The 24,106-nt window shown below is 42.4% G+C and overlaps 1 protein-coding gene across 3 annotated transcripts in view; it reads right to left on the reverse strand.

The window, feature by feature from the left end:
- SLC6A11 (solute carrier family 6 member 11) overlaps window positions 1-24,106 on the reverse strand; it is an 86,519-nt gene that overhangs the window by 40,711 nt on the left and 21,702 nt on the right. For all 3 annotated transcript variants that reach the window (XM_042026739.1, XM_042026742.1, XM_042026741.1), the window contains exons 6-7: window positions 23,856-23,988; window positions 3,807-3,941 (exon numbers count right to left, since the gene is read on the reverse strand). In XM_042026739.1, coding sequence (XP_041882673.1) covers window positions 3,807-3,941; window positions 23,856-23,988 — 268 coding nt within the window. The remainder of the gene's footprint in view (window positions 1-3,806; window positions 3,942-23,855; window positions 23,989-24,106) is intronic.

The following is a 24,106-nucleotide window of genomic DNA, read 5'->3' on the forward strand; positions in this document are numbered from 1 at the left end:
AGAGAGTGTTATTCTTATTTTCCTCCCCATTTTAACAATCCACTGTTACAGCAGGGGTTACACTGATGTGTGTGTTTTGCCATGTCATATCCATAATGTTACTTCCTGACCCACCAAACTGCCACATCGGCCACTCCCTCACGCACTTCACCCCTTCCAGGCACAAATGTTTGCAAAATCCCCTTCCAGAGCACCAAATGTTTTCCCCAGAAAGACTCAGTGAGCAGCACACACAAGTACAATCACATACTGAGTGCCTTAAATCTGTCGAGGGACAACCAGAACCATATTGTGAGTCAGGCTTGCACACAAACCCCATAACAATACCATTAACTTGCTGAAGCGCTGCTTCTGTGTGAGTTATTTAAGCTATAAACAGCACCTGTATCTCCCAGATTAGGGCAGAGGGATGTATTTCAAGCCAATTTGAGCATGAAGATTATTGAGACCTTTTTGTTGATGAAGCAAAACACTTCTGAGGCTTAAATAGAGCTCCAGACTGTTCCAGCTTCCACTGCTGCTGCACAAAGTGATTGGTATGAGCTCTGCACACACTCAGGACAGAAGATGGCATTTTAAGAGTGAGAGGATTGGGGCTGCTGGAAAGATAAAATATAAAAATTAAATGGAGAGCACAGCCCTGGGAGGCTGAGAGGAGCTGCAGAGATGAATAGCTGCTCACAAAGCTCAAACCCACCGTGGAATGCAAATTGCACAAAGACAAAAGAGTCGAGGACTTCAAACTAAAGTGAGCCTTGAAGAGGAACTTCATTTGTTTAATCCCAGTAAACAGAGCTGGCTGTGGGGTTCAAACACCTCTCTCCTAAAGCAGACCCAGCACCCTCCCTGAAATATTATTGAAACAGGCCCACAACTGAAGGGGAAAGCAAGTTCTGCTGGTACACATGATTTATGCTTTGGCACTGCAGAGTAAATCAAAAGAAACAAGAGTGAAGGTGGGAACTGGAAGCACGAATCTCCAGGTAGTTTCAGCTGTGTTCCTTGGCAGAGAGCTCTAGAACCAATTGACAAGAGTTTTGTGAAGTCGGAGGGGAGGGTGGGTTTATCCAAATATTTGTAGGTTTGAACATTAAATTCTACGTTTCTATAAAATGGAGAATGTCTATGCATCCATCTTATCACCATTAAAAGTTGTACTAAAGCTGAACCAAAGGCTATTTTTAAAATAAAAACTAGTTGTGCCAAATTCTGGTTTTAAGTCTGAAGAACTAAGCTTCCTCTATTTCTTGAAAAGTGACTAGAGATTGCACCCATTACTCTGGAAGCTTTCTTCAAGTTTTGAATTCATTATTCTCAACGACATAGCTCAGTTTTGCTGGAATGGCATTTTTCAACACAAAAATAATTCTTAAAAGCAATTTAGCATTCATACCCCGGTTCAGTCACCTGCGTTGGTGTTCACCATCTCTGGTATGGCACATTTTATTCCATCTGCTTTCTACTAAAAGGTGTTTAAAATACAACTGAAGAACAACAGCTCAGCAGTGAAAGTCTCCCTGAACCTGAGAAGGAATTGGCACCTCAAAGCAGCCACTGAGCATTCCCAAAAGGCATTCCAGCCTCACATGTGTGGGACAGACAGACACACCCCACGTGTCCCCAGCGCTTTGTGCTTCCCAGGCTGCTCCCACCAGCGCCGTGGGCTTTGCAAATTGTCATGGCAACGACATATTTCTTTACAAGTGGCAACAGGATAGTAAATAGGCATGTAAACCCTCCTGGGAGCTGGCAATAATGTGCCTTAAGCTGGCAATAATGTCCCTTAAGCTGGCGTGCCCTCCTTCAGTGACAAACACAAGCAAGGGTGTCAGTGGCACGTGGAAAATCCAAACGCAGGGCAAAATCCTGTTAGCAGCCTCTAGAAAAGCCCTGGACAAGGGAAGGAACCAGCGCTGAAGCAGCAGGACTGAGCCCTGCTCGTACGAGGAGCTCAGTTCTCCCACGAGGAAAGGCTGGGAGAGTTGGGATTGTTTGGCCTGGCCAAGAGAAGCTTTGGGGTGACCATTGTGGCCTTGCAGTGCCTGAAGGGGCCAGCAGGAAAGATGGAGAGAGACTTTTTACAAGGGATGGAGTGACAGGACAAGGGGGAAAGGCTTCACACTGACAGAGGGCAGGGTTAGATGGGATGTTAGTGAGCAATTGTTCCCTGTGAGGGTGGGCAGGCCCTGGCACAGGGTGCCCAGAGCAGCTGTGGCTGCCCCATCCCTGGAAGTGTCCAAGGCCAGGCTGGACGTGCCTTGGAGCAGCCTGGGATAGCAGAAGGTGTCCCTGCCCATAGCAGGGGTGGCACTGGATGGGCCGTAGGGTCCTTTCCAACCCCAACCATTCCATGACTCCCCACAGTCGCTGCGGGTGGAGCAGAGCCCAACGTGTGGCACAAGATCAGGGCACCCTGAGCACTGCTGGGGAAGGCAAGGGGCACCTGTAGCTGCCAGCCCCACACCCCGGGGTGAAACTCCAGTTCAAACTGCGCAGAACAAACCAGTGCCACCCCTGGGCTCAGATAAACACACCACAGACAATTCCTTGTCCCGGCTAAAAGTGTTTGGGCACCCAGGGCTCAGCTGGAACCAGGCTGGATCCACTGCGCACTGAGCCTGTTGTAAGGTGCAAACAAATATCTGGGAGTGTGCCAGAGAATCCTGTCTTTCCCTCTGTTCCAGGGCTAATTTCAGGGTGACCTGAGGCCACCTCTGAGCAAGGTGCAGCTGGAATTCCACAGCCAGCACTGACACCACTTCCACAGCCCTTTCCCTTCACCCATCCATGCTGACACACAACACCACAAACATTGCCAAGTCCAAAAGACACAACGTGGTCAAATTTTCATCTAAAATTTTCATCTAAAATTTTCACTCTTTTAAATGAATCTCTTTTTTTCTGTTTTCTTTTCCGTGTATAAATACTACTTGTTTAAAGCAAACACCACAGATATTTCTGATGCCTCAAGGCAATTACCTGAAGGAGCCCCTCTATTGTCTTTTGTGACACAATACATGTTTAAAGTAAGCGGAGATTTTAAAAAATTACGCTGACATATCTTCAGTAAACAGATTAAGAAAAATCATTTTGACAAATATTCCCAAATTCCCTTCTGTCTCCTTCTCAGGATCCATTTAATAATGTAATAGCCTCAGGAGAAACACTGTGTAATGTCTTTTACAGTGCCAAAGCAGATCAGTAACATGCTGTCTGCAACCTGTCAGGTGCTACAGAGATTGTGTCGTTTTCCCCCTTCAATATCACACAAATGATGTCCAATAACTGTTTTAAGGCACTCATCTGTCACTGAGAAAGAACCAAACAACTTAATCCATTATTTCCATGTTCTACTCTACTCTGGAAACAACAAAACAGGCAGAGATCCTGGTTTGAGCACTTTGTTCCTCTTTGGTTGCATACTCTGCTATGAAGACAGCAATCCCCTGAATGAACAATTTCTCTGTTAATTCTGACTGAGATTTAGATCTGGAATGACCAAAGAACCATAAAACGGCTAAATCCCAGTGAAATTTCTTCCCATTAAACTGCTGGCAATGCTCTTGTCCCTCAGTGGCAGAAGCACCAACTGCAACTGCTTCTGAAAATCCTCATTTATCAACCAAAGTACTCTCCAATTAAAAAAATAACCTGTTCCAACGCGCTTTACAGCCCTATCCCCAAGTCCAGAACTCCAGCGAGGAACAACTCCCCAGCAGTCACTTGTATTCAGACTTCAAAACCAAGAAGCTCTTGCAGTTTTTCTCAGTCAGAGAGGCAAATAAAGGCACGGCCCATGGTCCTACCTGTGGGTCAGAGAGCCGGGAGATGTCGGGATAAAGGTAGAATTTGATCCCCTCGGAAGCGCCGGGTAACGTCACCCCCCGGATCAGGAGGATCATCAGCATGATGTAGGGGAATGTGGCTGTTACATACACGACCTGCAGGAGGAAATACACATTAGAAAAGGATTTTCTTCCAGCTGCAGCAAAACCACCTCATTTTCACATCCACTGGAGGAAAAGTGCTTTGGATACCTTTGTGCAGGGTTTTTGTCCTGCAGCCGTATTCCCTTGTAAACTCTTCAGGTTTTGTGGGAGGGGTCAGCACTTTTTATAGAGATTGGGACTGTAAGTAATATGTAATATATATATATATATAAAGTATATATAAGACTGTAAGTCCTCTGTAAATATAATATTTCCAAACACTGGTACTCATGATAACAAGTCATTAATTCTATATATTATACCAGCATGTGCAATGGATTCTCAGTCACCCCATAATTACTAAACTGGTTTCTCTTCAGACTGCTCTGCCTGCATGTCTGTGCTTCAGAAATAAACATTCCATCAAGCCCAAAGGTTAAATTCTGTCCATATCTCCTTGGGATTTGATAGAGAACCCTTATCATACAAAGCACCTTCAGGCAAAATTTCTGAGGCGCTGAACCCCAGCAATTTGTGTTTTCACATATGTGGCCACACTTATTTGTTTTTTTCAGAGATCAGTTTGTTCTCTGCATGAGGAGCAACAGGAAACCTGCAAGAAGTCACGTTTTCCAAGGGAAAAATGGAGGAGAATTGGTCCTGTTTTACAATCCCACATCTGAGAGCAGCACAGGGCTATTCAAACTCAGAGAATGATTAAATGATAAATTCCATGGCACTAGAAATATTTTATTTATGTCATAACCACCTGAAATTTGACTCTCTATAATTCCCTGTGGCTGTTTCCACCTGTGCAGAGTAGGTTTAACCATCCGAATGTGAGGTGTTATTCTTACATCTCCCTTGCACCAGCCAAAATTAATTAAGCTGCAAGAATGGAAAAAAATCATTTGGTGAAAAATACACCCTCAAAAAAGATGCATTTTAAACTCAGGAGTCCAATATCTGTTTCCTATATAAATGAAAGGGATACATCAAAGAATGGACCTATGAAAGGATTCTCAAACATATTTTTGTAATTAATGAACTGAAATTTGATTTTCAGACTGAGTATGTAACCCCAAACATTAAATGATGTCATGTGCCTCATCAGGTACACTCAAAAATGGAGGAACTTGAATTTCCCAGGAAATGGAGACCATCATTCTAATCCTCTAGGTCCCAAATGCCTGAACTGATGAATTCATAGGTCAATACAATGCAAAATGGGAAGATTTATCCCAGTGCTTACGTTTGTTGACTGTTGGTGGGAATGCAAACTGCTATGACTGGCTGAGTTCAAAGAGTTCAAACTTTGAGTTCAAACCTTGTCTCTCCATGTTTAGGTTTCAAATAAAAAAGGATCAGCAGCTACAGAGAACTAAAAAAGAAACACACGGGATGGACACGGTCCTGCTCTGAGCCTTAAATGAGGTGGAGAGGATGGAGTAGCCAGCTAATGGTTTTCACTTATTTGGCTCTTTGCCAGCTATTTTTTCCCCTTGTTTTAAATCAATAGCTGCATTTAACAGAGGGTAGTAGTCAGCAGACACATCCGTGTGATGGCACTGAAGGGCTTGCACCTGAATATCTGTAATGTTTCCTTGCATTTCCTTCCTTCTCTGCCCTGCTGTGCAGCACATCCACTGCTTCCTGCACATCCCACCGCTGCCTTGGAACGCCCCACTGAGCAAACGCCGCAATCTGGCAGAGGCAGATTCCTTCCCAGGTTGTGTTGGGAGGACTTCCTCTCTCAGCTCCATCAAGGAAGAGCCAAAACCATTCATCTCTGCAGCCAAGAGAGGCCAGGTAAAGGGATCTGTGCAATCCCACAGCAGCAAGGACTGGAACCACAACCTCCAATAAATTTTTCGGCCATCAGGCCGCTCTGCCTCACGAGGACTCTCCCTGCTCTCTGGTTGCCATGCAGGGATATAAACAGAGCACCATTGGCTCAGGATTTCTGGCAATAAACACCCATGCAGATATCCAGAACCACAAGGAAAGGGACACCAAGGAAGCAGGAGTGGGAAAAATGGAAAGATCCCTCCTTTCCAAGCCCACTGACACTGCTGATAATTGATCTGTGTCAGTGCTCACACAGCTCCTGGGGCTGCAAAGCTCCAACTGCAACAGGTGAGTGCACTGTGTTGGAAGAGAGACATTAACTCCCGTTTTCTCCCCCTTCCCAAGAGCTCCTGAGGTGAGGCAGGATGGGGAATTTAGGAATCAGTGCCATTATTAGCATCATCCTCACATCTGTCTGGCATTAAAAGTTTCCTGAATTGTTTTCTTTTCTTTCAACGCATCGAACCTCTCAGAATATCAATGTGAACACAACTGTTTCTAATTACACTGCATCCTGTTTTAATTGACTTTAATTGCTTGGTATGTTCATTTGCATCCCAATGCTCAAAATGCTTTTTTTAAACCCTTGTTAGAGCCATGCCAATGTTTAAGCAGTTGGAAACAAAATAAAAATTTCTGGCAGGCGATCTTTTCCACCAAGTTCTCCTCTTACAATGTGGTTGAAAGGAAAATTTACAACGATATTTAGGCATACAAATAGGTGGAAATGCACCCAACAACTCTGAACTGTACTCAGGTGCTTAACTGAAAGTACATTGGAACCAAAGATCCCGAGAATGGATACTTTATTGACTGCCACGAGCTTTAATTATCAAAGAATAGGCATTAAGTTGAGCACCAAGTACTGGAAATTTAAATACCAAAACCTTCAAGGGGCTTAGATGTCAGTCAATGTTAATAAATACACATCTAGGTACCTATGAAATTATTTCATAAGTGAGGCACCATAAAGATTTTGAGAACTGAACTAGATTTCAGTTTCATCTTTTCATACCTAATTACTTTAACAACACAAATGTGTGCCTGTGTTCCAATTTGTCCCCTGGGACTGCTGAATTTCTTGTCCTAACTGAAAAGGTGGTTTTCTGAACGCTCCAGCCAGATTATGCTGCAGGGGGAGGGAGATATGGCTTGTGAGGATAAGAAATTCAGGATAACCCTGTTGAGAAAAAGGAGGAAGATTTCCATGCAGTGAACGGAGCCCCAAACCCATGGAAATCTCAAAGCCCCAAACCAGATTTCTCTCTTCTACAGGACACACCAGCCCGAGCTTCACACATTTCCTCACAGCAGCATGGAGCAGAGAACTTCCCTCCTTTGTGTGGCTCTGGCTAAGAAAACAGAACCAGGATTCCTGAACAAAATATGACTTGGAGGCCAGGAAGTTGCTGGAATTCTCCCCTGCAAGCTGCAATGTTCAAGCTCGTTTGCACTATAATGAACCAACTGCGTTTTATAAATGGCATCAAATTTCTCTGGCTGCTTCAGGAAATTACTGGCTTGTTAATCCCTGTCCCCTAAAATCCTCTGTTGCTCTATTGGCCTGTAAACGTGAGGAATATCAATGCAGGAATTGCCAGAGATTTGCCAGAACTCACTATTAAAGTGTTTGTGGGAAATCAGACCTGCCCCTGTGCCCTGCTCATCCTTATTTTTCACTGAGTGTTTTCAGCCTAGTTCATTTAACTTTACTTATTAATTTATTTATTCATTTATTTATTTGAAACCATGACCATGGAGAACTAGAATGAAACCTCCAACTATGCCCACACTGCACTACATTCCTGTGTGGAGAAACTGCTCAGGAACCAAAATTCCACTGAGTGACGTGAGAAGGAAAGAAGTAATTTTTATCCAGGAGGACATATTAGCACAATTATAGAAATATAATTATCATACCACTGCCTGGCAGCTCTGGTCTGAGTAGACACACCCAGGAACCACCAATTTGGGCAGGATCGCCATCAAAATTATTTTAATTGTCCCACATGCCATAGTCAACCCAGACGTGGCCTCACTAATGTTTGCCAGTTTCACAAATTCTGATTTCCTAGATGGTACCAGCAGATGATAAACTCTGCAAAAGGTCTTCGTTTCCAGCTGCCGTGGTGCAGTGTGAAATATTCCATGCAGCATTGTTTGGAAAGAAAGGCTTTTGCTCATCTGACTCTACACCATCCACAGAGCTACAGGTGACAACTGAAAGGAGAGATTTTCCACATTAATTGGATTTACGAGAAAAACGGTGCCAAATGGTATAAAGGAATGATTCACAAGGATTCTAACAGCATGTCAAAAGGGGGAAAATGTTCGAGGTCTACCTACAATTTAAAGCTAAAATTTCATATGCTGAAAAAGAAACTAAAGCAAAAACCCAACAGAACAGCAGGTAAGTGGAATTGTGTAATTGGGATCAGGGGAGGGGTTAGAATCAGCAAAACAGCTGATATTTCAGTTTTCTCTCTGTGTTTTATGGATTTATTCAGTATCACCTTCTGTTTGTCATCTTTGTTTATCCACAGAGGGAATCATGCTCCAGAATAATTCCAGTAAACCATCCTCAACCAGATTGCCTGTAAACTGCAGAATTCCTTCCAAATGACCACTGGATCATGTGTGAGTGCAGACAGCTTCACTCCGAGCAGAAAGGAATTCAAACCCCAACAGCTAAGAAAATTTAATGAGATTGGAGAGCTGAGAAATAAGTATCAAAGAGGAAAAATTCACTGGGAATGAAAATTCAATGAGATGAGCCAGAAAAGAGAGGCCAAGAGAGGACACTCGGGGAAGGGATGGGGGAACCTGAGTGATCACAGGAAGCAAAAGATTCCACATGAAATAATAACTGCAGAAAGGAATAAACACTTCCAGCACCACATCACACTGAGGTCATTGCCTGGGACACAGAAAAATCGCTACCTGGCAGAGCTGTGCAAGTCCCAGTTTTTTTCCACATGGTGGTGAAGGCAATAAATAAATAAATGAAAGCCTGAGTCACTCTGGAATGGTTTCCTTCCCAATGAAATGAAAACTTCACTCCCGAATTCATTAGTCAATTAAAAAAACCCCAAAACATTCTGTTTCATTTTGGTTTGGCTTTCTTTCTACTGAATGGGTGGAAGGGAGATCTGTCTTGAATGAAAAATGCTTTAACAAGCCAAAGTTGTTATTTAGAAGCCTTAATCCCATGTTAAAAAAACATGTTAATCCCATGGTGAAAAAACTATTTTCCTTTTTTTTTTTTTTTTTTGCAGCAAAAAAAAATCGCTTTTTACATCGGGTCTGACTTTATACACGTTTCAGCAGTTCCCAAATTCCATTTCAGATATTCTCTGTTCCAAAAACTGCCTGCCTGTAGCCAAAAGGGCCAAAAGAAAAAGAAAGTTTTCTGTTAGAAACCGAGGAATGCAGCTAAAATTGGAAAACAGTGAGAAAGCACCAGGGGCAGACAATACCCACACACAACAGCAGCTCATTTTCCCAGCTGAACTGAGTGAACAATTCACTTCCATGATGAGCTGCTTCTCCCCATAAATACTCCTTAAGCAGCATCAACTTTTCTAAACATGTGTTATTTCCCAGCTAATTCCAACAGCTGGGTTTGTTTCCAGATTGCCCAGGAGCAGTAAAATCAAGATCTGTCTTCTTTCTGCTAAAATTGCTCTTCTGGCTTGGTGGTTCTTTGGATCAGCTGTACAGACCTCCTATTTAATAAAAAAAAAAATCAGTGTACTGTCTAGAGCTAATGCAAAGATAGATTTCCTTTTATTCGAGCAAAAATTCTCTAATTAGCAGATCCTGCCCCAAAACATTCATTTGTAAGACTACCAAGAGCAGAATATGCAGACATATCCAGAAATCCCAGTCATGGAGACCAGAACACACAAAAGTGCTCATCTAAAATGTAGAACCAGTGAATTTTATCCCATTATTGCAATCATTTATGGGAGCACTTGCATTTAAACACTATACTAAATAAAATTAAAAAGAAATAAATAACAATGGCAAATAAATTATGACTAATAAATTATTTTTAAAAATAAATAATGGCAAATGCAGATAACCAGATTAATTCTTAGTACATGCACAGCTTAATAATGACCTAATCAGTGAAAAATAATGTGCCAACAGCTTCCAAAAAGGGGGAGTGGTCAAAAATAATCAGGCTGGATCCTGAAATAATGTCTTTAAGTCACAGTTCCTTATATTTCAAGGATTCCTTACGGCCTGAATAGGCCTTGGTCAAGTTCACAGTATCAAATTCACAGTAAAATATACACAGTGCACAAATCAGTGCAGAGTAGTTTTTGGTGACTGCTCTGAAGTGGTTTTAAATGTTCACAAGTGAATCCGCACTAAACAAGGATCAACCTGAGCTAAAAACTAAGAGACTGTTGGAAATGTGTCATTAATGTTATTACATTTTTGCTGTCATTAAATGCCAAAAAGGAAAGTATTTATCTATTTCATAGATAAATATCTACAGCAAATACAACTCAGGAGCTCAGTGCCTCCTCCCAGTGCTTCCTCCGTCTCCAAAATTATATTTTCCACACTCAACATTAATCCTCCACTCACCAACTGTTCCTAGAGGAGTTATGTTGATGAAAAAAGTGAAGGCTGCACCGATCCTCAACACCAACACGAGAATGTGCTCTCCATTTGTTAGAAAATGTGTTCCTCACGTTGTTTATTTGCTCTTACCACACTGCTTATGCAAAAATCCCAACAGTTGTAAACACGACGTCCCCAAAATAACTCTGGGAGGCAGGGGAAGGTCTGTGGTGGAATTTCTCAAAAGCAGAAAGTTGCAGGAAACCTTTAGGAAAACGAGCACTACAATTTGGCAAGCAGACACAGCTCTCCCTGTGTAATACAAAAGCAGATTTCCAGTGCTAAAATCACAGCGTTACTGTCCCTGGCACCTGGAATGTGTTTGTTGGAGGTTTCTCCTTTAAAAGCAGAGGATGTTTTGGGGTTGGTGGGGTTTTTACTCAGAAAAGACCATTGATTGAAGTTTATTATTTTATCTCCACCACAAACAGTGGTGATAAAGCAGTGAAATAATGGCATCCTATAACTAAAATGTGATTTTTTGTTTGACTTTCAAGTGCACAAAGACAAAGAGCTGCCCTCTGGTTGTGGGCAGGGAGAGGAGGACTGACAGGGAGGAAGCAAATTTCAGCATCTTGGCTGAGCTCATCACTGCAAGCAAAGTGTTTATGTAGAGCTCCCATCAAGGAGGGAATTTGCAGAGCCACAAATATCTCAGAATTAAAGACTGCTATTTAATCAAGTAAAAGTCAACTTTAAAAATCAATCAGGAAGAATTTTAAATATAAATTAAGCCTAATTAATCAACTGAGGGTTGGGGGTTTTTTCCATTTGTAAAGGTCTTTAAAATGTTCAAGCTTTTATAAAATAAAGCTCTTCCTTTCCAGAACCTTCCAGGATTTTCAGACCTCTCAATGCTACCTAGTTTACCTTCAGAGACAAACCACATACAATGAGTTACATATACCCCCAGAAGTTTGCATTTTGCTCAAAAAAATGCTTAATAGGGGATGACTATTCCTCATGACAACCCCATTTCTGTGAAAATAATTTACAGTTGGCCAGAATTATCCTGCAGGAGCACCTGAATTTCCAGTTGTGTAACTGGTTCTACACGGGCAGAAATGAGGATTCAGTAAGGCACTATGTGATTGGAATTTTTAGTTATTCTAGACAGATCTGCCAGCTCTCACTCCTTAGGTCCTGACCCACCTTAAAGCAGAGAGAGATGCAAAGGTCAGAACAGGGCAGGAGGTGACTTCTCCTGTCACTCCAAAACGTGTAAGATCTTAAATGCTCATTGGAATGGACCCCGAATTTTTGGCCAACTCATTCTCCTGATGCAGGGTTTGTTTGCCCTCTGACTCTTCCTGGAGAACACAGAACTGGGTTTCCTGGAGGGGTGCTGTCCTCATGGAATTATCAGATTCCCTGAAATGATTAATTTCACTGAATCAACGTTTTCCAGGAAAACAGGGATTTACCAAAACATTCCTTATTATCTGCGGCTTAGATTCCTTTCTTCTCCTGCTTGATTTTCCTCACTTGCATTTAAAAAAACCCACAAACAAACAAAAGCAACACAAAAACACACTCGCAAGTGAACACCAGCACTGAGGCAAAAAATGCTGCTGGATGAAGTCTGGGAAGTGGAAACAATGCTATGACCAGAAGGGTTATAGGGGAGGTTTTCCAGCCAGAGCTCCTCCTTCAGGTGCCCTCAAAAGGTAAAATGTGCCAGTCAGAAGAGGTCAATATATCAACCAAAGTCTCCAATCACCTTGCAGGCCTTGACTGACCAGGAGGTAAGGAGAGAATTAGGAATTGCAGCCTTTGAGAAGTCACCAGACAAATGCATAATATTTTAAATAATTGCAAATATTAAAAATGTAAAACATTGATTCAATGGGAATAAGAATTTTCCCTAGAATTTTGCACCAAAACTAATTATATGTGAGACTTTCTTTGAAAATGGTTCTATCAATCCTCCAAGCACTCCAGCAGGTTTGTTACCAGCCACCTCTAAATCTTTCAGTCACTTCTGCAGTTCTCTGGGCACCACAGCATTATTTAATCTTGTGCAGTAAATCATGGGGGGGGAAAGTGGTTTGTAAACTGGCAGGCGAAGATATCCCATAGCTCACCCACACCTCTTCTTTCTTTTGATGGTTTTTGCAATCCTGAAACTGAGGGAAACAGGTCAGACCTCACCAGGGGCTGCAGCTTCCTCAGGATGGGCAGAGGAGGAGCAGCTGAGGGGCAGTTCTGATCTCTGCTCTCTGTGAGCCAGGACAGCACCCAGGGAACGCCTGGAGCTGTGCCAGGGCAGGTTTGGGTTGGAGATCAGGGAAAGGCTCTTCCCCCAGAGGCTGCTGGGCACCGCCCAGGCTCCCCCGGGAATGGGCACGGCCCCGAGGCTGCCAGAGCTCCAGGAGCGTTTGGACAACACTGCCAGGGTGTTGTTGGGGCGTCTGTGCAGGGCCAGGGATGGGACTGGGTGATCCTGTGAGTCCCTTCTAGCTCAGGATACTCCATGATTCCATGAATTGTCTTGTCCTTTCCAACCCAAACTATTCTGTGGTTCTATTGGGAAGTTCAGGACTTTTGTAGGAGAATAAAGAGCTCACCATTTACATGGGAAAAGGCGTGTGTTTGTGTGCCCCAAGATGACAGCCCAGTTCCTATCAGCCACCGAGGAGCACGAGCTCTTATCACCATGGTGACAGCTGAGAGATGGATTCACCATGAAGCGTTTGCAATCCTACTTGGGCATTAAGTATAATAACAAAAAGTATAATAAATAGCCTCACCACCCAAACTAGCAAGCATCCTTATCATCCCGACCCTAATTCTTCACATTTCCCTGCCCTGTGGCTACTCCAGCCCTTCTAATGCAGTTAGTCACACCTTGATCGAGCCTTTATTGCTCTGTACCTTCCCCACTAAGCAGCCTCTAAATGTAGCTTCTAAAACCTCAAGGATGACTTGTAGGACACCAATGTGACACTGCTGCAATTAATTTGTTGGTTTGAGCAGATTTTCAGTGTGAGAAGAAAAGGTGACGTGATGCATAGGAAAAATGAGAGGGAGCACAAGATGAAAACCTTAGGCTGGAAGATGGGGTGACTCGGGAGTGTGTGACTGCCACAGATTTATTCTTCTCTCTTAGGGAGATGCTTTGATCTCTCAGCTCTCCCTTCATCCCTTCAGCTCAGCAGAGATCCCTGAGTGCTGCTCTGTGGATGCAAAGGGTCTCTCCCTGGGGAGCAGAGACCTCTCCCTGTGCTCATGCCACACTTGGCACACTGAGATTCCAGCCTCAGAAGGGCACTCCAGGAACAAGGGACACACAAACCAAACCACTAAAAAAACCTCACTGACCTCAGCCGTGGTAGTTCTCCCTCATAGCAACAAACAGATTTTATACCCCCAGGAAAGAGCCCAGAATTTTTTATTACAGCTAATTAAGAGCAGAGTCTCACACTTTCTACAACACGACTATCTACTAATTGTCTAAAATGTCTACTTTCTATGACACAATCAAGCTTCAGAGGATGTTTTGAGTTTCTTCCTTTCTTTTCTGAACCACACAAGTTTTTTTCAGCAGCAGCAGTGAATAGCAGGTGCATGGCAGCCAAGTCACTCCTGGGGATGTGTTTTAGTTACCAGCCCAACACCAGCAACTGCCTGAAGCTGCCTTTGTTGCTCATGTGGCAATTTATTTCATTAGGCTTTGCCATTCTTGGGAGTGAGTTTGGATCTGAGCCACGGGAGCTGACACTGGGGTGGGATACAGAATTCAAGTTTGTAAATCTCACAAGAACAGCCTTGTAAACAAAACTTGTACTACAAAGACATCTTCACATTGTAGATAAAGCCAGAAATCTGGACTTTGCTGGCTGCAGAAAGCAGAGACTGCCTTCCCACTGGCAGGAATTTCATTTAATATAACTTTGGCATATGGTGCTGTGGGGATAGATACCTAAAACTGCTTCCAAACTGCAAGTAATGAGCCAGTCTTGAAGCTGGATAGATTAGCAGGAGCTGAGGACAAACTACCTGTGTGAGAATTCTGCTTCATGGGAAGAAATAGGAAATTGGAGCAGCATTAGGAAAGTCAGAGCTATGAACATTTGTGTATCTGAACTGAGGGACCAAGGAGATGCCCTGTGTGTTCCTGCAGAGGAAAAGGTGCAAATAATATTCCAAATCAAGGATCGAGAAAAGCGATATTCACTGCAATTTCTGTGCAGAAATTCTGTGCACACATAGAAACCAGGACATGGCAACCACATGGGAAACGCAGCTTTGGGAAACCCTCAGGTATAAATCCCAGCCAGCAGCAGTGCCATGCACCTGAAGGAATAACATTTTAGCCCTGACACGTGCATCAACAATGATAATAAACAGGACAGCTTGTGTTTTGGCTCCTGTTGGATGCTCTGCTGCAGGGCATCATTCACTGGTTACAGGGTTACCTGCTGAGCAAGGGCAGGTTCTGTGAGAGGAGAAATGAACCATGGAGAGATCATCTGGGAATAAACCACTGGAACTATCACATTTCTGAAGTCTCTTTGTTGGCTCAGTGTATTTTTGATAAAGGGCTAAAATTTCCTGCTAACCTCAATGGAAAAAAATAACCTTTATTTGTTACTTTTATTTGTTACCTTTAGCCAGTCAGTGCATCGTTCCTGCAGAGATTCCCGTGTTAATCTGTGCCTTTGGGTTTTCCCTTTAATTTTGCAGCAATTTTCCCTGCATTGCCCCAGCACATATCTCAGCTGGCCTTCCACTCTCTGCTGCTGCCCACCCCAGGTGATTTCTGTGCCCACAACCTCTCACACCTGCATGTGCCCTGAACTTTCAGTGCACTGGAACACTTTTCACTCTCTTCAGCTGTGGACCGGAGCATAGATCCACTCTAAATATTCATATAAAAGTGTATTTTCCCCCTAAGGTGCAGCTGGGAAGGACTGAAACCATGAAGAAACGATTTTGATTGAATTTGATACTATTTGATACTTTCCCCAGCTGTCAAACAGAAGGTCGGGAAAACCACAAAAATCTATTTTTTTAACAAACCCGAGGTGTCCTTAAATGCTCAGAGCACAGGAGAGTGGAAAAAAAAAACGTGTTGAAACCTCACACAGAGGAGGCGGAGAGCAGGAACTCTGCATGCATCTCATGAATGTTCTACTTTCCCCCTTTGAATACAGAGATCAGCCTTGGCCAGAGCGTTAAAGCCTCGCCATGAAGGGCCATTCTTTGCTGTTACTTCAGCCTAAAACAAAAGACACTTCAGGAGATACAATCGTTGCTGCCCAGTTCCTTTTCCTGGGCTCCTACAATGGGCCCTGGTTCTTTTTTTTTTTCTTTTTTTTTTTTCCTTCCACACATCTTTCTCTTTTTTTTTTTTTTTGTTTCTGTCCTTTTACTCCTTCTTTCTGCCTCATTGAATCCATTAAAGCCTTTATATGGCCTGCTATTGAGAAATAAATTTTCTTCAAGACCAGTGGCTGAGTCTTAACTGCTGGCAAGCAAGGTTTAACTCCTGAGGGGAGAGAGCTGGCAAAATGATGGGGAAAAGGTATGAAAAGCCCATCTCTGAGTCTGGGCTCTTCAAGCACCTTGGATACCTTGCAGTGTCTTGCTGCTCAAGGGAAAAGAGCAACCTAATCCCAGAAATTTCCCCACTTCTCTCGTGCATTGACACACTGAGTCCTTTTTCTGCTTGTATTTTCCAGCAGATCAATATATTCTCTTATTTTAGGCCCACATGGCAGTGATTTTTGCACAACTGGAAACTAGAAGGTCTCAAGAGTGGCCTCTGACCTCAAGAGAGGCACTGAGAGAGGTGCAAAACTAACACAAAATTACCCACAGTCAGAAATACAAGCACTGTTCAGGCCTGCCCATAGTGTGGTAGATTATTTCAAAGCCACTAAAGCCAAATTCAAGCAGGAACACTGAAATTCACCTCACAACCAGGACAAAAAAAAACCTTGGAAAGAAAGGAGGAAACCTTCAAAGAGCAAAGTTCTGAGAGTGACATAAATCATTCACAAAATATAAAGAAATATGAGCTGGAAATGTAGGGGGGGGGGGGATGCAAAAATAATTTGCTGTGTCTGAATAAGGAACTTTTCTGGGGATGTACAGCGAAACATCCACAAACCATCCCTTGCTCCCCTGTAAATGCAGGGGGAAGAGGGAGCAGAGCTATAGAAACACATTTAAGGGGGGAATTTGTGGAATTCAGTAGGGACAGGTGACACCCCACTCAGCCAGCCAGAGCCTGAGAGCTCCCATTTTGCATTTTAAATGGTTCAAAAAAATTCTGGGGATTTTCCTCAAGAGAAAAATGAAAAATAAATTATAACCAAAAGTTAACTCCAGTTGCAGCCTTTTTGTTTTATTTTAGTAGTGCATAGTGTAGAGTTTAATTTGTCGGAATAAACTCCCAACAGCTCAGGTGTCTATTTTATATTAAACTATTCAGTCTTATCAGAACTGCAGCCTGGGACAAGCAGCTCTCAGAAGCACCAAAAAGTAAAAAGAACCAGGGCTCTCTACCTTTAGTTACACCTGGTTGAAACATGGGTGTGAATTAAGTATGTTTTAGTACATTTCCTTGGCCATCTCATTTATTCACATTAAATGGTCCAGTTTTCTGTGAATGTTTCCTGCCCATCTCATTCACAGATTAACAATAATGTCAAAACCCCTTTGCAGGACATTTTTCTGTTATTGTTAACAGGATTCTATGTCAAGATGTCCTGGCAAACAGGCTGTACCTGTTCTCTATCATCTCTGGTTTTTTGATAGATATAATTAATAAAGACTTCCAAAAATGTCCTGACTCCTCAGTGGCCCTTCACTGCCTTCAGCTCAGCAAATCAAAGTGGTCAGTGGCGCTAATCAATGGGTGAGGAACAGTGCAGCATTGCAAAGGACAGCAGCTGTCCAGGTACAGAATTAATTCCAGAGAATCCCAGAAGCTTTAAGGTTGGAAAAGACCTCCAAGGTCATTGAGACCAACCCTTAGCCCTGCTGCCAAACCCACCCCTGTCCCCAGGCTCCACATCCACGTGTGTTTTGAACAGCCCCAGGGATGGTGATTAAACCACAGCCTCTTCCTACACCTGATCACCTCTTCAAGGAAGAAATTTTTCCTAATATCCAATATAAACCTCTCCTGCTGCAACTTGAGGCCGTTTCCTCTTGTCCTGTCCCGTGTTCCCTGGGAGCAGAGCCTGACCCCACCTGGCTGCACCCTTCTGTCAGATAATTTTGGAGAGCAGCAAGGTCCCCTCTGAGCCTCTTTTTCTCCAGGCTGAACAATCCCAGTTCCCTCATGAAGTTCATCTTAACCCCCTCATACCAATCACAGCCTTAAATGCACTCAACAGCCTTTACAGGACTCTGGTCTAAGTTTAGCATGCAAAGGTTAAATAAAACTCTCAAACCAGGAAAAATCTGAGAGTCTGAATGGAATCTAACCAATTTTCCTAAATGTAACTTTTAGAACCCTATGGAGAACATTACAGATTAAGGCAATTGGCACAATCACAGAAAAAAAGAAAAAAATCAATAGCATGAGAGTAAAACAAGAAGTGATGCCCTCACTTGCACGTATTCTACCCAAAATCCTGCTTCTTGTGGCAGCTGCTTTGACAAAAGAAAGTTCTCTGCTTTACTCTGGTGTTTGCAACTTTTCCAGGGGTGTTGTGGTGGAAAGTGAAATACTTAAATGAGTAATGAAGGTGACAAGTAATGAAGGTGACAAGCCTTTTATGCGTATATTCAACAACTGCACCACCAAGAAAGCTTGCCAGGTCATTTCGAAGGGTTTACAATGATGAGCTGCAAACTGAACAGTGTCCTTTTTAGAGATGCAGTGGATATCCAGTGATAAATCAAGGGGAAAGTCATAATGGAGAGCCTGTGCAATCTTTAATCTCTTATTTTAGATTTTGACTCACAGAACTATTTAACCAAGAATCTTAGCTCGTGTTTATGTACAGAGAGGAGCTACATCCGTGCTTTTTCTCATATTACAGCAAAACCTCCCAGCAGAGCTCTCTGGGCTGTGGTTAACTGAGCGTCTGCAGAGTGGAAAGGGGTAAAAATGAGAGGCAGAGCCCTATTAATGTCAAAAGCTTGATGAGACAGTGTGCAAGACATTTGCAGAGTTGACTAAGATCTGAAAAACCAAGCAGATTTATTTTAGAGCAGCATCCACAGTTTTAGCTGGAACATCCCAGCCTCTGGGTGTACAGCATTCCTGCTCCCACCTCTCACCATCACCCCCTGGATTTATGAGCCTCTGTTCCTGGGGCAGCTTTAAAATATATCAAGTGGAGAGGCAGCTTAAAGTGAACACATCCTAACATCAGCATGAAGTGGAAGTTCAGGGAACTGAGCACAAAGAGAAGGAAAGGATCAAAATATTCAGAAGTCAGAATTAGATAGAATAATATTCAGTGATTGTGGTATGCAGATCAGTTCCAGAAAATGTTGGAGAATGGATTCCTGTGTGATTTTTCTCTCTTGCAGCTGGTTCTGCACAATGGGAAGGATTTCTCATCACTTATTAACCAGTAACTAGCGGAGAAGTAAAAATCACTGTGCAAGAACTATTTGAGTTTAGCTCTGGCAAAAGAATATTTTCATGGTATTAACAAGAACCCATTCAAAAAGACCCCAAATCTATGAGAACTGCTCTCAGTGTTCATACAATCAGTGTGATATTCTAATACTCAATAAAATCCTGGAGGAACAACAATGTTCTTTTAACACTCCTCATCAGAAAACGCTGGCTTGGTGTTGAGTCATAATGTGACAAAACCTGGTCTAGAGTTTGAAACCAGACATTAATATGCTGTGGGTGGGGTAAAATGTTCTACTATCAATAAATTGAAAATGGCAGCACGACTGTGAGGTTTTTAGAATATTTTTGATTCAGCTCTTCCTCATCTACAGCACAGAAAGCTGAAGCACATCAATGCTGATGAGCTCTCATTCTCATTCAAGACATCCAGGCAGGAAAGCTGGATTTTTTTTTTAACTTGAGTCTAGTAATTTAGATTATTAATACAGAAGTCTTTTCAAATCAGTTTGTGTGCATCAATAATTAAAGACACTCAAATCCATGGTCTGTAGCGACACAGATGATACAAAAAATGGGCTTTGGTCTGGGCTGGGTAACAGAAATGTAACAAGGTAATAAAAATGAAATAATTTATTAACAAAATAAATATTGGAATGAACCTCAATGTAGGGAATAACTGATTAATGACTCATATGGTGAGGGAGATGAAGCATTGGAAGAAGTTGCCCCAAGACATGAGCAATCTCTGTCCTTGGAGGTTTTTCAGATGCAGCCAAACACCAAGGCAACAGTTCCAAGTTCGGTGCTGAACCTTCTTCAACCAAGAGGTTGCACCAGAGACATTCCAAGGTCCCTCCCAAGCTGTACAATTTCATTAAATCCAGGCCCCTGCCAGGGTTTCAAACCAGGAATATCAGCACAAGACAGGGATGTGTTGATGCACCCAAAAAGGAAGAAAGAGAAGGAAAGAAGACTTAAAATGCTTTGCTATAAATTCGAGTCCAGCAGGCCCCTCCCTTCTAAAGGAGCTGGGCAGAAGTTGCTGCAAGGGAGACACAACTCTGAGCTCAGCGGAATGATTTGTTTGCAAAAAATCTCACAAAAATAAAAAATAAAAAGGAAAATATGAGAGTTGCTGCCTTCAGCAAGTAATTTAAGAAAAATACATTGGCAGCTACTGGTGTTGCTCCCTCAAAGTTTGAAGCACAGGGACATTTAGTTAAATTAATAAATGGATAATCAAGATCCATAAACAAACTGGTTCCCTTCTACCTGAACATTTCATCAATGAAACAGGAAGATCAAAAAATTGGGAAGACTCAGGAAGCCTATGCACATGATAGAAAAACTCAGGATTGTCCTAACCAGCAATCAAAAGTATTTTGAGAGAATCAGATACTGAACCAAGCCTAAAGATCAGAGACTGGAACAATAATTTAAATGCTAAAAAAATTAACTCTCTTCACTCTTCTAGACAGTCCTTACCTCATCTTTGGAAGCATTTGATCTCAGCTACTGGAAGCACTTCTCTGTGAGACGGAGATCAGACATTACCAAGCAAGCTGCACAACACACGTCACATTATGGGATGTTGCTTTGTCACATTTTCCTCCTTCTGATTTTGAGTTTCTCCTTGCAAGACCCCACATTTTGCATACATGCAACATCTAAAATGTGCAAGTTGGCACACAAATACCTTCAGATCTAAGATGGGTAATTCAGGGCAAGAAAAGCTGGAATAATTAAGGACAAGATCATCTGAAAAGGCACAAATACATTTCACCTGCAAGCTGCCAGAATCACCTGGATTTATTCTGCTATTGCACATCTGTTGGAATGGAAAATGGAAATGCTTTGTGAGAAAGTGATGAATTTCAAGAACAGTAATGGAAAAGTTTGGAATATCCTGTTAACAGTGTAATAAGCACTTCCCCTGGAGTTAAACTTTATGTTAGCCTTAATATATTTAATATCCTGAAATATTAAATATTCATGATCTGGGGTAGTGCTGCTTGGAGAATGATGGAATTATTTTATAACAGCTTTTAAGGCTTGGATTCTTTTTTCACCATGCATTAGAATGCAGAGTGAAAAAGAGGAGAAGGGTAAACCAACTTCCTGAATATTTCACAAAGCACAAATATGTGGAGAGGAAGCCTCTCCTCACCTTCTCCCTTTCACACCTCTATCCCCTGTCCTCTTTCTCTCTACTAGCCTGTCCCACAGACACCTCCTTTTGAAAAAGTTCCAAAGGTGATAAAACTTTAAGAAGTTTTTTGCTTTGAATACATGTGGTTTTTTATTGAAATTATTCAGTCCAATTAAAGTATATCATAAATTTAACAGACTGTTCTATTATTGTAATAAAAAACCTGGAAGTCAATTGTAAATGTTTCCTGGAAATGAGCATATGAAACATTCAGTTTAGTGGGAAGGCTTGTGATTGGATGAGCTTAAATATGAATATTAGAAATGGCATTATATTGGAAATGGAAACTGCAGCCCAGAAATCTGCTGCACCATTTGTATTTCAGAACATTTAATTCCTTTGTAGCATCCCCAGCACCTGAGTGCTGCCTTTGTCTTGAAGCTGGGAAGTTTGCTGCTCTGGGAAGGCAGTGACACGGCCCAGATTTCCAGAGATTAGGCTGGAAAAAGTGGCAAGTGGGAGAATATTGGAATTATTAAATTAATAAACAGCAAATTTATGCCCAGGGAAAAAACCCGAAGCACAAGTAGAGAGCTGGAAAAATAAATTATCAATATTAGCTAAGACACATCCTCACTGAGAGCAATGGACCTGCTGGAAAGGCAGATTCATGGATACCACAGTGTCTCCTGAGAAATGTGGGAATTTACCATTCCTCAGGAATTCCTCAGGATTCTGGAAACAGAAGAGCTGCTCATGGCAAGCTGGTTTAAATGGTGCAAGTATATGATGAGTCTGCCTCTTCCAGAGCCCTGATCTAAATGTTTTAAGCTTGAGACCTACAAAGCTGAATATTGGGTGTTAATTCCATTTTCTTTGCACTTCTGTTGCAAGACTAGAAGTTAATTCTGCTTGTTGAAAAGTTTATCATCCCATTTCACGTGGCCAAGACAGGCTGTTCTCTCCCAGGCTGCTTCTCCTGACCTCATCAGAGAGGTGGTTATCAAAATCCCACTGAACTAAAATCAAAGACAATTTATTCCACCTACCTAAAGCTGAGGGTTTAGCTAAGCTGTCAGAAAAAGAAAATAAAAAAAAAAGGTCAGACAGGTTAACCACTTTCAAAGCACAAGATCTGTTTCTGGGGAAATGGTATAAACTGAAAGAAGGGAAGAACAATAGAAGAACAATGAAATCCTGGATGTAAACTCCAGAAATGTAAAGTAAATCCTCTCCAAAATCACTACAGCCCCTTCCTCTGAGCCCAGGACTGCTCCCATTGCTCTTTTTGTGCGTGCTCTTGGCCCGGCCTCGTGTGCGTGCACACACCTGCACCACAGAGCTTTTCCCTGAGCCCCTGCAGCAGATTAAACCATGCTAGAATAGATTCCCATCCTCAGACATTCCTTCTGATGGAAAAAAAAAAATCAGTTTTGCTCAGTTTCATTTCTTGCCCACCAGCTGAAGCCCCTCAGACAACTCCCAGGCACTTGTGCACCTCCCCAGAGTGCCCAGGTCATGGACGTGGGGACACTGATCTTGTCATTCCCTTAGATCACTTCTGCTTCTCCAGATTCCTCCCTTTAGGATTTTTCCCCTCCCGTCCCTCCTCTAAACTATTCATTCTTATCCCCATCCCTAGACTGTCTTTCTCAGCATTTTCCCGCAGTGACTCAATGAAAGCAGGGCTGCAGAAATCTCTGTGTGTGCGTGCGAACCCCTGAGTGGAGAACGCAGCACCAGACTGACTGGCACAGTTGGCAAACACACCCAGAATATCAGCAATTAGCTACAACCAAAATGCTGATAGTGTGAAAGATGTATACAGTTGACAAAGCTGAAAAAATTCACTCTGGTATTTCCCAAACTTCAAAAAAAATTACATTTCAAATATTTCTTTCGTAAACAGAGGCCACTAAAACAGAAACAAACCAAAAAAAAAAAAAAACCCCAACCACAACCCAAACTATGTAAGAAACAATTGAAAATTGAATGTTTCAATGCACCAATTTTTTCCTGGTTTCCTTAATTCCAACATGAGAAACCAGTGCTTTTTTTAGATCCTCCCTCCTGATCTGTGGCTCTTTTCCTCTCTCTGTGTAGTTGATTATTCATAGATTCCACTCAGAGCTGTGTCTGATACTACTCCAGGGGCAGCCTCTCCCTCATCCCATGGCTCCCTCTCTCTGCTCCCAGTATTGAGGCCATTCACTCAAAAAGTGTTAAATATTTTTAATTTTCCCCATAATTTTTCCCCGCTCTGAGTGCTTTCATTATTTCTGTTCTTGGTGTTCCATCTGTATTTTTAAATTCTCCTTTTATGTGCATCGAAGCTCTCAGCGACTCTTCTGTAGCACTGAGAGTTTTGACTCCTGTCAGTTTAGGGCAAAACCCTAATTTTGCAGAATTTGTGCACAGAAATCAACACAACCTGGTTTCAGAGCCCAAGGACTGGCTGGTAAAGCTCATTGCTAAATTAACCAAAAATAAAACAAAACCACCCAGCCTCACCTAACAGAATGAGGGGAAGAGCAAATCATGAAACCAAGAGAAACAAAAAAAAAAACAAACCCACAAAGCACAAGCAACTCTTAATTACAATTACTTTTGCGATTTATACACCCCCAAGTGTAGCTCCTCACAGCAATGCAAAATGCCCCTGCTCTGATGGAAATAAATATTAATGCCAACACAGGTTTGGAGCACATCCCGTTAAAAGTGCTGCACCAAATTTCAGCCTCACCTTTCCAGTGGATTTGGTCCCTTTCCAGATGCAAAAATAGCAGATAGTCCAAGCAGCCAGGAGGCACAGGGCGAGCTCCCAGCGCAGGTTCCCAATGTGCTCAATCCCATCAGAAATTGCCAGCACCCTTCGCCTTGCAGGGAGGAAAAAGAGGGGGAAAAGATTATGACATTGAGCTACAACAGCACTAGGTGTGAAATCGTGGGATAAAACTGAATTAATTACAAAAAAATTATAATATTGAAGAAAAA

The sequence above is a fragment of the Corvus kubaryi genome, unplaced genomic scaffold, assembly GCF_017639235.1.
Source record: "Corvus kubaryi isolate FWS band 111438036 unplaced genomic scaffold, C.kubaryi_AGA036_p1.0 37285, whole genome shotgun sequence".
NCBI lineage: Eukaryota > Metazoa > Chordata > Aves > Passeriformes > Corvidae > Corvus > Corvus kubaryi.